The following is a 14,578-nucleotide window of genomic DNA, read 5'->3' on the forward strand; positions in this document are numbered from 1 at the left end:
TTTGGGTTACTACCGGGTTTGACACTGGCCTTGCCACTCTGTCCTACTTGGCCGATAGTTACGCGGGTCTGCGTCACTGCAGTCCCCCGGTGTCCTCCACGCCTTGACGGCGAGACCTTGGCACAGTGCTCACAGAGCCCCACTGACAACCAAATTACCGCCTGACCAACACCTGTATTACCCGTACTACACAGGCCTTGCGTCCTTGTTACAAGTCAAGTTTCTTCATTTAAATGTGAAGTAGCGCGGTTTATTTTCAGAACCCTTCACAACGAGTAAAAAATTCCGGCTTGCGAACAGAAAATCATAATGCTCCTTATATTACCCAACATTCTGTCAATGATGGTGTTCTTGGATATAACGTCTTGTGGACTTGCAAAAAGATTCAAAGTCCATACTGCCTCCATCTTCAGGGCTGAAGAAGGCAGTATGCTTCACCGAAATGTTGGTACCTATCTATCTACATGTCCACACGGAGTTACAACACAGAAGACCAATACCGATATATTTATTCCCTGATGTGAGAATGTGAAAGAAAACATTACTTTCAGTTTCTTCTGGTGAAACCATCAGCAGCCTGCCCTTATGATTTGTGAATTAAGCCAATGTTTGAAATTTTATGTGTTCAAGGCGGTGAAAGTTTAGACTGTGATCTTTTGATTTGCGACACTGTGTATATATGTAGATGGTTGTAAAGGTTTCTTAGGACCTTTCTGCCTCCATCTTCTATCCTGAGCAGTTTGTATCAAATGTGTAGGTTATTAAATTCAAATAAAAAACGACGGAACGTTTCTGAATGAAGACTTGGGAAGGATGTGGAAAGAATTGGTTCTTATACCAAAGAATGCCTAGAGGGATTATGGAAATCAAAGAAAATCTCTCCACAATATTTGGTACAAGCAACATGGCAATTTCATAAGCCCCCTGCTTTCCTTCGAGAAGGAAAGTGTGCAAAAAGGGTAATCCGAAGCATTCGGCATTAGATGAAAGTGACTTCAGGTAAAAGGCTGTAGTACAATGGGGATTATATAATATTTACAAACTAATGCTGTACGAAGAAGAAGGAGAAATTTAATCCTCTACTACAGCAGTGGTTCTGAACCGTTCTTTGATTATTTTATAGACAAAAGAGTAGTGTGGATTCTGATGGCCAATAACCTGACAGACACTGGGCAGCACAAAATAATAACTGGATGCAACAAAATCTTTATGTATTATTAAAAACCAAGACCAGCTGCACAAAACAATTGCAACTGAAAATTATGCATGTGGGAATGTGTAGGAAGTGAAATTGTGTGATGAACAGAAAAGCGAACGAACCGACATGTCTATGCAGATTACTTGGAAATGCAATATTAACACAGACTATAAAGTCCATTCATAGTACTTATGCTTGCGCTATGGAGTCCGAGGACACTTATTCACCTCGAAATCCATCGGATAACTCGGCAAATGGAGGAAAAGACCCTTAAATTAGGTCACGGCCGCTTCCTTCTATATCCTTTCCAATTCATTATCTGTTGATCATCCTATCGTCTTAAGTTACTGACGACGTCTTTAAATAAACCACAGCTATCAAAGAATGATAGACCCTACTTCACAAACCTGTGTTCTATGACAAGGAGAACGCCTATCTAGCCCTGTATCACAAGCTTAAGGAAGAGTGATGCTAAAATTCAAAGTCGAATTCCAAAAACAACGACAAAATATGAACGACAAACAGTTTTCTCTTTGTGTGAACCCAGAAGAGATATTACAGTGCACATGTAGTGTAAACACCCATCAGGACTCGCCAGTTGCTGTCACTGACGTCACAGAAACGATTTGAAGCCACAAAAGAGAAGGGAACTGAGGGAGGGGGGGGGGGGGGGGACAGGAGAGCAACAGCAGCGAGGTGAAATAGAAATCCCATATTATAAAACGTACATGGTGAAAGTGTCTGACAGCCAGCCATGTTGCTTTAAATGTATACAGCGAATGCAAAGTGAGTTGCATGAATATCTATGTCTTACAAAATAATTCAAATTACACAATTCAATCGCATATCACTAATTCGAATTACTGTATATTCAGGCATATATCCCCGATTCAAGGGCAAAAGCGTCTTAAGTTAAATTACTTCAATGAAACGTAATTTGTACTGGCTTAAGCTCTTCTCAACAAGTGCAGAAATATAGAATATAATACGCATTCTCCACGATCCATCCTTCCGTCGTGCCTAGTGGTTTACTAAAGACCATACTGAGCATATAATGCACAAAGTAGTCTATTTATGCACACTTTCGTTGCTGGGAAGCCTCAGAGTTTGCTGCAGAAAACATCCGGAAGCCAATCAAAATACGGGACCACAGCAGTACATACATATGACGTCACATCTTTCGCTTTAAGCCCCAGAATTTGATGATAAGAACAGTCCAGTATCTGAAGATGGCTATCTTCCGGTATGTTGCGCCCGAAAAGTCTGGTAGACACTGACCGACGTTTCAGAAGTGTTTACTTCCTCTATAACAAGCGTAATGAGGTCTGATAATGGAGGCAGGAAGCATGTATGCTGTCATGACGGGTCCCACGTTAAGTGGGGCATCCTGTACATCTCTCACATAAGTAGACGCAAATGCAATAGTTTATGGATATTGAAAAATTATTCAGAAAGAAATATTTCGAACTGAAAGATACTTTGGGTGAACTAAATTCAGCAATTGAAATACGTACTATCGCTACACTTATTTAGGGAACATCTGTTGCTACGATTATTAAACATGTGGAAGGCAACCCTCGTTGTTGCAGATATTCACCGAACCATAAATCTAACCGTTTATAAGATGTCGGTACAAGCAGAACCACAGTCAGTTTGCATGAAACACCCTTAAACCAATCGAAATGAAAATAAAATCCTCCCGTTATAAAACGCAGCCCCAGGAATCAATATGCAACCATGTGATGTGCAGGAAAGAAGCGGCGTTGGGGGGGGGGGGGGTTAGAAGGGGCGGGTTATCTGTAATAGGTGCGCTGGAATCTGTCACCAGCTGCACGAGATAATGTACTGAAACCAATAACATTATTTACACAAAGACAGGGATATACATGTATTATATTAGCATGACCAGTGGTATAAATACAAGCGTAAGACACAGACACCTACTTCGCATATTATAGTCATAGCGTACAATAAGTTACTTCAAAATTATTCAATTTAAACAGTTTGATAATAGGAACAGAACACGACCCCAATACGGCAAATTTGTCAGATATTTACTAAAAGTATTTCCATATTTGTAACCCTTAAATTAACTAATTACATAACTCTACTGAGCACAATCCTTCTTCAGAAGCTCATTAGTTCAAATTCCCCGCGTTTTGCATTAATAAAACAAAGGTTCATTACTGTATTCACAAGGACTCACAAATGGCCTCTATTCGAAGTCATAAAAATCATGTCCACGCCCCAAAACCCGATTTCCATATTCTGCTCCTACCTATGCCTAGATATTCCGAGTGGTCCCTTCCCTTCACACATTCCAGCAAAAGAAGAAAAAATGCAGTTCTCATTTCCCCATGCACAGCCCATCTCCTTATCATTGATTTGATCACATTAATGATATCTGGTGAAGATTAGGACTACCACATTTGATAGAAGAAATCTTTCATGCCAAATCTTCCTGTATCTTTATGACGTCACAACCAATTTTAACATACCTAGTAACAACGGTTCAATAGTTATTTCTTTCGAATGGAAAGGTAAATCCATATTTCGCGCGGCAGTCATGTTTTTTTTACACCAACAAAAAATTCCTCAGGAAGCTGCACTTTTTCCAAAGTCTATTACGATACACTTGACAGTCGCTTATCGAAGTTCACACGAGCATCATGTTGGTACTACTGAAGGCAGAGAAATTTTCGTGGCAAACGCGCGGGGAGGCGGGGGTAGCCTTTAATGATAGGAAATATAGTCAACTGTTCCTTCGTATTTTTGTTCTGAAAAGGATATATTTCTCCTTATTCTGATTACGTTCTATACAAGTAACAATTCTCCGCTCAAAGAGTTGTACGAAATGGGTAAAAGTTCCAGTTAAGTTAATTCTCATACAGACGAGACTGACGTAATCTGCGACAGCTGAAGAATAAGACAGCCCACATGTTCTTATCACAGAGGCTTTCAGAGCGCCCCTTAAAAGTAGGCGTATCATGTAAACGTCTTACCTGCATGACAAAATACGACATAACGACTTTAAACCAAACAATTATACTTTTTTCGGATTAATACAAATGATTCATCACTAAGGCAGGAGAACCTGGACACTGGACACGATCCACAACCAGTTCATTCACGTCTCACCATCTCAATCCAACTCCTTAACACATTTTAATGTTATTCTCCCATATCTTTCTCAGCCTTCGAAATGAAAGCTTTCTACGAGGTTTTCTCACAAAAATTTTGTATGCAGTTCTTGTTCCCTTCCCATTTCCCATTCTAAAGGTTCAGTTCCATAACGCCAAGCTTCAAGTTCGTCGAGAAATTCTAGTGCATTTCTTCGCGTTCCGTGACAGAAATGAGTTTCTTGAAGAGTTGACTGTCAGCTGTTCAAAAACTAGGATGTTAATAATGAGGCAAATAGTTATTAGGCCACTACTACTATATTTTTTAACACATCAGCAACCCATTCTCCACAACGAAGTTCACAGAACTTCCAAAGACCTTCTTAATTCTGACTTCCAAAACGCACATCCAAAATATTCACGCCTCGATCGGTAAGAGACCTGTTGCCACATTACGGTACTTTGTTCTACTTAACTGCTGAGTGTGTTCTACACATTCTAATTTTTTAAAAAAAAAATTAAACGAGAAATATGAGGAAGGGCGTATAATGTAAGAAGGAGAACAAAATTTTCATGAAGTTGGTTCTGTCACCTGTGACAAAACCGAGACATTGAATAGATGACAGAGTGCTCATTTTTTACTTGATGAACGAATCATTGCGATCTGTCCAACCCTAACAAGTCGCGACAATTTCACTGTGCTGTAAAATACTTTGGTGAATTCCTTTGCGAGTAACTGTGCAAATCCATCTTTGAAAGGAGGTTGACTTGCACTTACACGCATCAGTCAAGCCCTGTCTGCTACTTATCACACAGGAGGTAAGGCTAGCTTTAACACTCCTGTAAGACCTACATTTATCCGCGGGCCCGTTAACTTTCCAACACGCTGCACGTCAGTGTACTGGCAAGGACACCCACCTACTGCCTCGATCGGCTATCAGACAGGTACTGAGATCCTGACCGCTGTCAAGAGAATAAATGCATCGTACTCAAAAACTGAAACTGACGTACACATATTTTCCAAATTCATGATCTGCGATTTTGTTACTGATACAACTCTAATACTGAATACATACATAACATAGGAATTATTTTCTTGGTTAAACATTCAGGACATGAAAGAAATGTAAAATAACAGCTACATATTTTAATGTAAGAGGTGAATAAAAATGGCCGCAAAGAACGTGCTGTAAAAATGAACATTACTGGAGAGTCAAACGTTTCAGGCACATCAACAAGTTTGATTTAGTAGCCAACAAGAATCCACTCACTTCAGCTCCCCGCGAGATGTCAGGTAATCATCATGGCTGGCAGCTAAATGCCATGTTGCTTGTCTCTCATCTGCTGTTGATTAGCATCAAAGTGCAAATTAAGACTGCCGAACGGTTCATTACAATTTTACATACTTTATCAGCATTGACGTTGATTCCGCGTAGAAAAGAGTACTCTTGCAAAGCTAACCAAATTCTCATCCCGCGCAGCGTAGTGTAGGCCAACAATATTTTGCTCCTTATTTCGTTAATTACTTAGCCTACATTAAAAAATGCATAAAATGAAAATGGCATATCGTTGTGATATATACTTCAGACTATAAATCCCCCGTACTAAGAGTCCAAACTAAGAAAGTAATTAATTCCCGAAGATCAGAGCCATTATTTAAAAACTTATATTCACTCAGCGTGTCAGGAAGTTGTCCGTCTTTTATGGAATAGAAAGGCTACAACAGTTTTTAATATTTACTTTAATATTATCCTCTATGAATTATGGTATCTAGTCTTCTCCACAAATTTACCTAGGACTAATTTGAATAAATTAAACAACAAAGTCTACAACTATAACTGAAAATATTTAGGAGTGTTTAATTACATTCGATTGTTACCTACATTCTTCTAAGGTGATGACACAAAATATACGATGGGTGGGGCACGTAGCACGCTTGGCAAATATGAGGAATGCACATAGAATTTCAGTGTGAAATCCTGAAGTTAAGAAGCCACATACAGACCCAAGTACAAACACACGCTTATAGGATAGGGTATGAGAGTGCGGACTGTATTTACCTGAATCAGAACAGTGACTAGTGACCGAATATTGTGAAATCAATTTTTGGGTCAGATGAAAGGCATGGAATTTCTTGACTAACTGTGCGACTATTAGCTACTCGAGGACTATGTGTCATGGAGGTTGTTGCTTGTTCCTATTCAGTACTTATGGAAATAATACTGTTTCAACATCATAATAAATATTAATGCTTAACGAACAAGCCCGCTACAGACCAAGCACATTTACGTCACATCCAACAAGGCCTCGAGAGACATTGAAAATGTATCCAGACAGCCTGACATCAATACCATCAAACACGGTCGTAATATTAAAAGAACGGAATGAAGTCTATGTGAAAATTTTTCTTGTACAAGGATTCTATACCATAACAAATCGTACAATTACAGCTTCTTAACCACTTTCATGCGGCTTTATCCAGCTGTTCAAGCGGACCGTAATAAAGACGATCTACTGTTACTTTTAAGTTGCCGACTTTCTATACGTACTTTGGCCTGGTCACCATCAGACAATTAGGTACTACTGGAGTTTCATACAACAGTCTCACATCTAGCCCAATCTGTCCACTTCAACAGATACAACAAATAAACCTCCTTCTCGTTAACACAGTTGCCTTAACTTAAGAAATACTGTTTTTCCATAAATTCCATTAGATTTCATACGCTATAGCCACAAAAATTGGATCAGAGATCATTCTTCTTTTACGCATTCTATTCTCGGAGCAGCTACGTTAAACGTAAGAATATCACCACTCTACTCAAAAAGACATTTTCGGTGCTGCCAACATGACTTGAGGTAAAGGAAAACTGCCCTTACTTTCCGACTTTTCCTTGTAGTGCATTCCACACACTGTACACAACTTCAATCGCCACGAATGGAATACCAGTGTCAAGTGAAAGGGAGAAAAGGAATCACCTCAATTTCTCTCTCTCTCTCTCTCTCTCTCTCGGAGCATTTTACGGCTTTTCTAATTTTAAAGATAACAGTCTTCTGGATGCTGCATCATGTAGTCTGGTACATGTTCACCGACGTTTCAGAGGAATTTGTTCCCTTCATAATCATCATCACCCTGACGACAGAGACGATAAGCGCCTCTGAAACGTCGGTCAACATCTACCAGACTACATGATGCAGCATCCCAGAAGACTCGGCAATGTGAGAACCTCAAATCTCGCCTTTCCAGATTTTGCCGTAACATTTCATCATCTGCCAGGATTATCGGCCTAGCTGAAGGCTAGCGGCAAAGAGGGGAAGAGTGACGCAAGTGACCAGTCTGGCAAACTGCAGTGAGTAGGCTCACTGGCAATGACAGAGAACAGAAACATTTTTTCCTCAGCCTAGACGAAATTGGAACCTGCAATAGTGCAAAGCTTTAACAGTGTTGTTCATCGCACATCTTTTTGGAAGAGTTGACCAAACAGCTGTTGTACAATAAAATGAAGAAGGCCAGAGAAAGTTTCTACGTTTTGGTGTACATCTTAATTATTATTTTCCTCAGTTCTCGTTAATTATGTTAGTTTTTCTCACTCTGGCCTTCCTGTTTGTTCTACTTTGCGTGTTACGTGACATAGCATTTCGTCAGACTGATGATCTTTAATGTGGAAATATTCATTGCGCTGACGTATGCGGATTTTAATGACAATTGCAAGTTGAATCCATTGCTTATAAACACTTCGTGCTTCTAACTGAAAATACATTGTTTACGCAAGTTACATTTCGTTCCTTGGAGGCATACTATGAGCTGTGTACAATGTTCAGCTAGATAAAAAATTACGAGACTGAAAATCGGCTTTGCATCCACAGCAGTTAAGGTGAAGGAAAAGTCAGGTTTATCAGCTCCTACAGTCAAAAGTTTCCTCCCCTGGCCGTAACCAGAATATCAGCGGAGTTTCCGTATATTTTGGCGGAACTATTTTCATTGTTTTCATCTGTTCTCCAAAAGAATACCGGACGGTACTTTCAAATAATACTGAAGAAGAAAACATGTATTTCTCCGAAACGCTGGTACCTACCTACGAGTCGATACGGCGTAACAACCCAGAAAAACATCTTTACAGCCGTGGGATCCTCAAATGTCACAAAAACACACACACCCACATTTTTTGTCTGCCCGTCTTCTTTCAAATAGTTCCCTACATCATCACACGCTGTAATATTCCCATCTCATTCAATACATTCTTGGTGCTCGGTAACAAGGATTTATGTGAAAGGTAATCTGCTGTATTATCCCACACTAAAGATATATTCTCTGCGTTTGAAACAATGTCGTTGAATAACCAAATAATTGATCACGATAAATGTGCTGAGAATGAATTTCCAGGCCAGTAAAACCCATAATACCACCATAATGTCGAAATGTGTCAGATAAAACAAAGAGATATTTTAAATTCGTCTCGACAACCAAAATAATATCTCGTGTCATTCACGTTGGCTGAATGAAGTGATGATTCTAATTAGACATATTTAAATAACGGTTATAGGTGCGTGTTTTGAAGGTCATCCACCTTACACAAGCATGTCAGATTAACTCCTCCTTCACAATGGATTTAGTCACTCAGAACAAGTTGTGTACGAACCTTCCTTTATAAGCCAAGCTGTAAATTGTTGCATACAAACTAGGTTTCAAAACCGCAAGGAAAAATACAACTTCGGAGACAGACGTAGATAGGAAGATGACATTGAAGTGGATATTCTAGAACCCGACGGTAAGATGTGAACGGGATTTAAATGGCTTAGGATGACAGTGACCTTCGAGTTCCACAGGACTCGAAACCTCTCAACAACAAGGATGAACGACGTTTTGCTCAGGAAAGGCCAACTACTATAGATTTAATATGATTACCAAGATAAGCCTAAAAATAAAAATTAACGTATTTGTGTGCGAAGTACCAACTTTAAATAACAGGTATCACCCAAAATTCATAATTCATATCTTGTAGAGAGCCTGCTTCCATATCAAAAGACGCCATAATCAGGTAGCGAAGGAGTTTGGAGACGCTGCAACCAGCCAGACACGGTTGTGGTCTTTGGGTTGTAACGCTGTTTAATCTGCCAGGTGGTAGGAATTCCAAAGGTTCGACGAAACTTATCACCTTTGTTCAACAACGTAAACGGAAGTTATATACATTTCTCCTAAACTATTATAAGATTTACAGCAACTACAAGGTTTCACAACTCACAAGATCACCGGCAGAAACTTCAGGAGTCACTTTTTCGACTTGGCCTAAGACGACATGGTAAAAATAAAAATGTCAGTATCGTATTAAATGGTTTGCCATAATCCATTCTGACAATCTACATATTGCACGTATTTAAAAGTGCAATAGGAAGGTCAAGTAATCAAAGGAAAACCAGTTCTTGAACCTGCTTACTAGCCAGCTTTCTATCATGACTTCAGATCCGTTTGACCACTGATTCGGGCAACCATGCGACTGAATCTTATGTACTTTACGTATGTGCGGGTAATTAATTATTAAATTTCTGAACCCCAGTGTGTAAAATGAGAACATATATTAAAACCGAGAAATTCGGCTCAGCGGTAACGCGTTGACTATCATTCGGGAAGTTCACAGCTGGAATTCTGTGGCCGTTTAAATTTTTTCTTCATTATTCCGGGGTTGTACAGGAATATTACTTAGAAATAGGCCACAACAACTTCTCAAAATATTTTCCAATTGAGTGTACATTATCGTATTCTCATCTCATTCGACGCTAGATAACCTTCCATGACAGAAACACCCCCTTAAATATATCATAACGCATACCCTGGAATGCGATTTGAAGATTAGTCGAACATGGGAAGACTTCGAAAATATGTGGTCTGTAGCCTATTTTGAAGGTTGGCACAATACTATGAGCAGTTAATTAATTATACCACTGTTGTTCACACGATGTTTTCATTTAATTATTATATTTACAGACGTCTGTAGTTGCACTGGCGAAGTTAAAACAAATATTTTAGCCCTGGCAATTTAACACATCTTTACACTATTCAAAGAGCCCCAAATTTGGTCCTCGGTTATTTTCGTTTTGTACAATTTAATTTACATCGCGTTTGGCTCTAATAAGCATGAATACAACACAAGTTCTCAAGACGTTTAGCGGTACATTAAGGCACAAACACATGCCCCCAGTGCAGTAAGACTTTTCCGTAAGCATACTATTTTGTCGCGTGTAGTAAGTACATAAAATCACCATTCTCAACCACAATTTTTAATCTGCGAAGGAGATTCTCATACGCGTAGATCGGAAATACACGTCAGACACGTTAATGCTGAACAAACCGGCTCAGCTGTATGTGGCATTGAGTAGTGAATGGATCAGAAAACATGTTGTTATCATAAAGACTACATTTCCCTTGTTATCAACAAGGTAACAGTGCTAATGACAGCCGTCTTCTAATGACTTCTGATAAAATGATACACAGGAATAACGTCTTACCTGGACAAAGTCCCTTTCAGAAGTGGGTTTGCTGGACCGTCGTAATATCCGCCCATCATCTTTCTTGAGTAATCCAATCAAATCCAGGGTTTAATAAATACACACATCATTATCATCACCACACTTCAGGCACGCCGTTACACCATTCACCAGGTGATCGCATCATTCTGCACTGATCTATTAACAGAGGGCTGAATTACCGACAATGACTCCAATGCAGCAGCGGCATCATCAGGTGATGGACATACCCACCATCACACTAATCACCACAGGCAATAATCTCATATTGTGTAAATCCACAACTTCACTGAACAAGGCAATGTAACACCTACAGAAGCACAAACATGTATCACTTTGTTTTCGGCACACATCATTTCATGTTGGCGTTTTCATCACGTTACACTCTGCCGAGATAACAAAACAAAAATTCGTGCACACTGACGTGATGGCACGCAGTCGACTTGCTTTATCGAAGCTACGAGCGTGATTGTTCTACATTTTCGAAGAAGGTCGACAAAAATAACACATGAAAATCGTAGTCACAATTTAATTAGAACCACCACTTTTTGGAGACATGAATATGTTCTTTTCACATTAAACGAAGAGTGGCATATATTAGCCATTCATCACAGAAGGTACTTGGATATTAAACATCTGCACCATATTTAGTATATCACGAAAGTTTCAAAAATATCTGCACCGTAACTGTTATATGTTATCTTTATTGTACAAAATAAGGGGAAAACTCGGGACAATTATCCTCAAACGATACTCACAATAAATTCTAGCTCCGAAATACACAGTAATTAATGTCAAAAACAAAATACAATTTCTCCTAATGCAATTTATTTCAACTCCACAACCATGAAGCCAAAAACACAATATTTATCCACCACACAACATTCAGTTCCAAACGCATGTTGTGTTGTTTGTATCCCTTTCTGACGGTACAAATTATTAATCATCCGAAACTGTCAAATCACGCTGTCATCCACCAAAATCACAGCAAATCGATTAATGGAAATAATAAACAAAGCACTGGGGTGAGAGGTGAAGCAGAAATAGTGAACCTAATTGAACGAAAACTTTCGCATCACAATACATACGCCTAACCTCTTTCACGGACCTACAGCAGAAACAATTCACATTACCACTCAGTCACACGATATTCAGTCAATCCAGGGACAAAACTATTCGTCCCATCCAAGTTTTCCATATGTCAATTCGCTGCGTGTCACAAAGAGATAACACACTTAACAGTAAATACAAACAATGATTACGCTACACTCAACTCACAACACTACCTGGTCGAGTGACTGACTCGACTCCGCTGCCAGCCGAGTTGCAGAGGCAATGCAACAGCCTCTGGTTGTAGTGGTTGGTAGTGGTAATAGTAGCAGGCCTAGTGCTGGTGTCCTTGATAGCAAGTCAACCTAGCCTAACTAGTGGCCACTACCTGCGTGAATAACATGCTTTGAAAAAACATTAACCGTTTACTAAAACCATCAACCATATTTCAATCGTCACAGGCAAAATTAGAAGGAATCCAAAGAATACTTGCTGAACACAGAACGTCTCCAACCTCGTATTATGGAAACTTGGTTTCGACTCGACCAGAATATCCATCATGTTCGAGAAATTACATGGCATTCCTCAGTCCCTACAGTAAAATGCTTGTAGAGTGTCATCATTCGACTCTTCATGTCTGAGCTACTGACAGTCGTTCCATACACCACAAATAAATAAATAAATAAGCAAATACTACACTTAACTTTCCCGTGACTGATGCACGGTCTCGAGTCGACTAAACTGCTAATGGAATGCCAAGTCACAGTCTCTTATTAATGAACTGCACTATCCCAAATTTTGTTAGAGGCATTTGCTGCCTAATGGTTATACGCCACGACTCCGTTTTCCGGGACCGTGCGAACGCCCCCGACTCGGCGGCCAGACTCATCTAGCACCAAATTTAAAAAAAGTGAGTTTTTTTCAAATGTCTTCTGTGCTGTTATGCCGTTTGATCAACGTTTCGCAGGAACACACTGTCTCCATTTACAACCCAAAAGACAGAGGCAGTATGATTCTTCAAAATGTTGGCATCTACCAACAAGACGTCACAACCCTGAAGACCAACATCGACACCTTCACAGCCGTGAGAACCCCAAACAGCATCTGTGGATTGTTTATTTCTTGACACATTTAATGTCGCTGAATCAACGGCATTAATTATATAGACAATCTCCGAATGGCAGGATAATTATGAATAATGAATTAAGAAGGACGTACTTTAAGACACTATCCCAGCATTTTCCTGTAGGGACTAAAGAAAACCACGAAAATCCTGAGGACAGCCAGTCTCCCCGAATACATTCGTACTTGGGACCTCCAGTGTTAAAAATTGCATCAACACGTTCAGTAGAGAATTTTCGGTCGAAGTGATGGAAAAAGTTCTTTAACCTTACCCTGAATGATCCAAGGAAACAATAAAGCACCAAACCTTTGTACCCACTGATGGACGAGTCCACTTTAGGGTAGCAGAAGGGGTGGGTCTTCCATTTAAACTCTCTTTTCACAGAAATTCTACCTCTCTTTAAGTGACTAATTATGAAATGTGACTGACCAAGTAGTAGGACTTTTACCAAAAAGACATCAACTAACAAAGAACGCGAGGAAAGCGATGACGGGAAAATAGAAATATGATGTTATAAGGAAACAATCAAAAGACAACTGGGAGATGGGAGCGAAACACTAAAATGGATGTACAAAGTGGGGTTGTCGCAGCGACTGAAGTTGATGAAAGAACTAGAACTGGATACACCGATTATGGCCGCTGACCTTGTAGGGAGTGCCCAGTCCGCGGACCACTCAATGAAGGAAGGAAGGAAGGAAGGAAGGAAGGAAGGAAGGAAGGAAGGAAGGAAGGAAGGGGTTTTCGTCGGACAGTACAGTCTGTATCAGTGTAGAAGTTTAGGAGCCTGATAATTGTTGTCCTGTGACTGTGATGTGTTAACAACATGACACCTGTTCCTTGCAATCACTTTTCTGGTCACTGATAACGCCTCGTATCATAACACTCAGACAGACAAACCACCGACGTATTAACTGTACGACTCGTCACGCCGTTACAGTACGTAACGCCTAGTCACGCGTTGTCACGCTTGGACACGCCAAAACACACTTTTCAAATCTTCGTCGTATTTTAACACTTATGGTGACCTCTAGTCACGCCTTTATAGTAGGTCACACCTAGTCACGCTTTGTCATGTTTGGTCACACTTTGTAATTCTTCGTCACCTTTCGACACATTTGGTGATCCCTTGTCACAAGGTCAAATCAGGTCACGCTTGGGCATACGTGGTCACTAAGTCACACTTCGGCACGCTTAAGTTATGTTACGTAAGGCTCGGTTAATTTTGGCTACTTTGCAATAGGTTAAATTAAGTTTCGACATGTTGGGTTAGGTTAGGATAGGTTGGGTTACGTTAGTTCGGGTTAGGTTAGGTTAAGTTAGGGTATGTTAAGTTAGGTAAGTTTAGGTTATGTTTAGTTAGGTTAGGTTAGTTTGTTACATTAGGTAACGTTTTGAAAATATTTGTCACGTTTCGGCACTTATGGCCACATCACGTCACTCCGTTACAGTACGTCACGCGTAGTCACGCTTTTAAAGTCTTGGCGATGAAATCGACTTTCCTGTGTTATATACCGTGGTGATATTTTATTTGGAGTGTACTGTACGTGGTCTGCTGCCATCCCTTCCAGC

The 14,578-nt window shown here is 39.9% G+C and overlaps 1 protein-coding gene across 5 annotated transcripts in view; it reads right to left on the reverse strand.

Moving 5' to 3' along the window:
- Nucleotides 1-14,578, reverse strand: part of lilli (AF4/FMR2 family member lilliputian) — a 179,281-nt gene that overhangs the window by 143,382 nt on the left and 21,321 nt on the right. The window contains exons 1-2 of one of the 5 annotated variants that reach the window (XM_022063306.2): nt 11,970-12,153; nt 10,819-10,995 (exon numbers count right to left, since the gene is read on the reverse strand). The exons of 3 other annotated variants lie outside the window; for them this stretch is intronic. In XM_022063306.2, the coding sequence (XP_021918998.1) occupies nt 10,819-10,877 (59 nt within the window). In that variant the 5' untranslated portion in view covers nt 10,878-10,995; nt 11,970-12,153. Of the gene's footprint in view, nt 1-10,818; nt 12,154-14,578 lie in introns of those variants that run through there. One more of the 5 variants, XM_022063305.2, reaches the window with a different exon arrangement.

Source organism: Zootermopsis nevadensis, unplaced genomic scaffold (genome assembly GCF_977971745.1).
Source record: "Zootermopsis nevadensis isolate Lab colony 2312 unplaced genomic scaffold, Znev_1.0 Znev_ptg000022l, whole genome shotgun sequence".
Taxonomy (NCBI): domain Eukaryota; kingdom Metazoa; phylum Arthropoda; class Insecta; order Blattodea; family Termopsidae; genus Zootermopsis; species Zootermopsis nevadensis.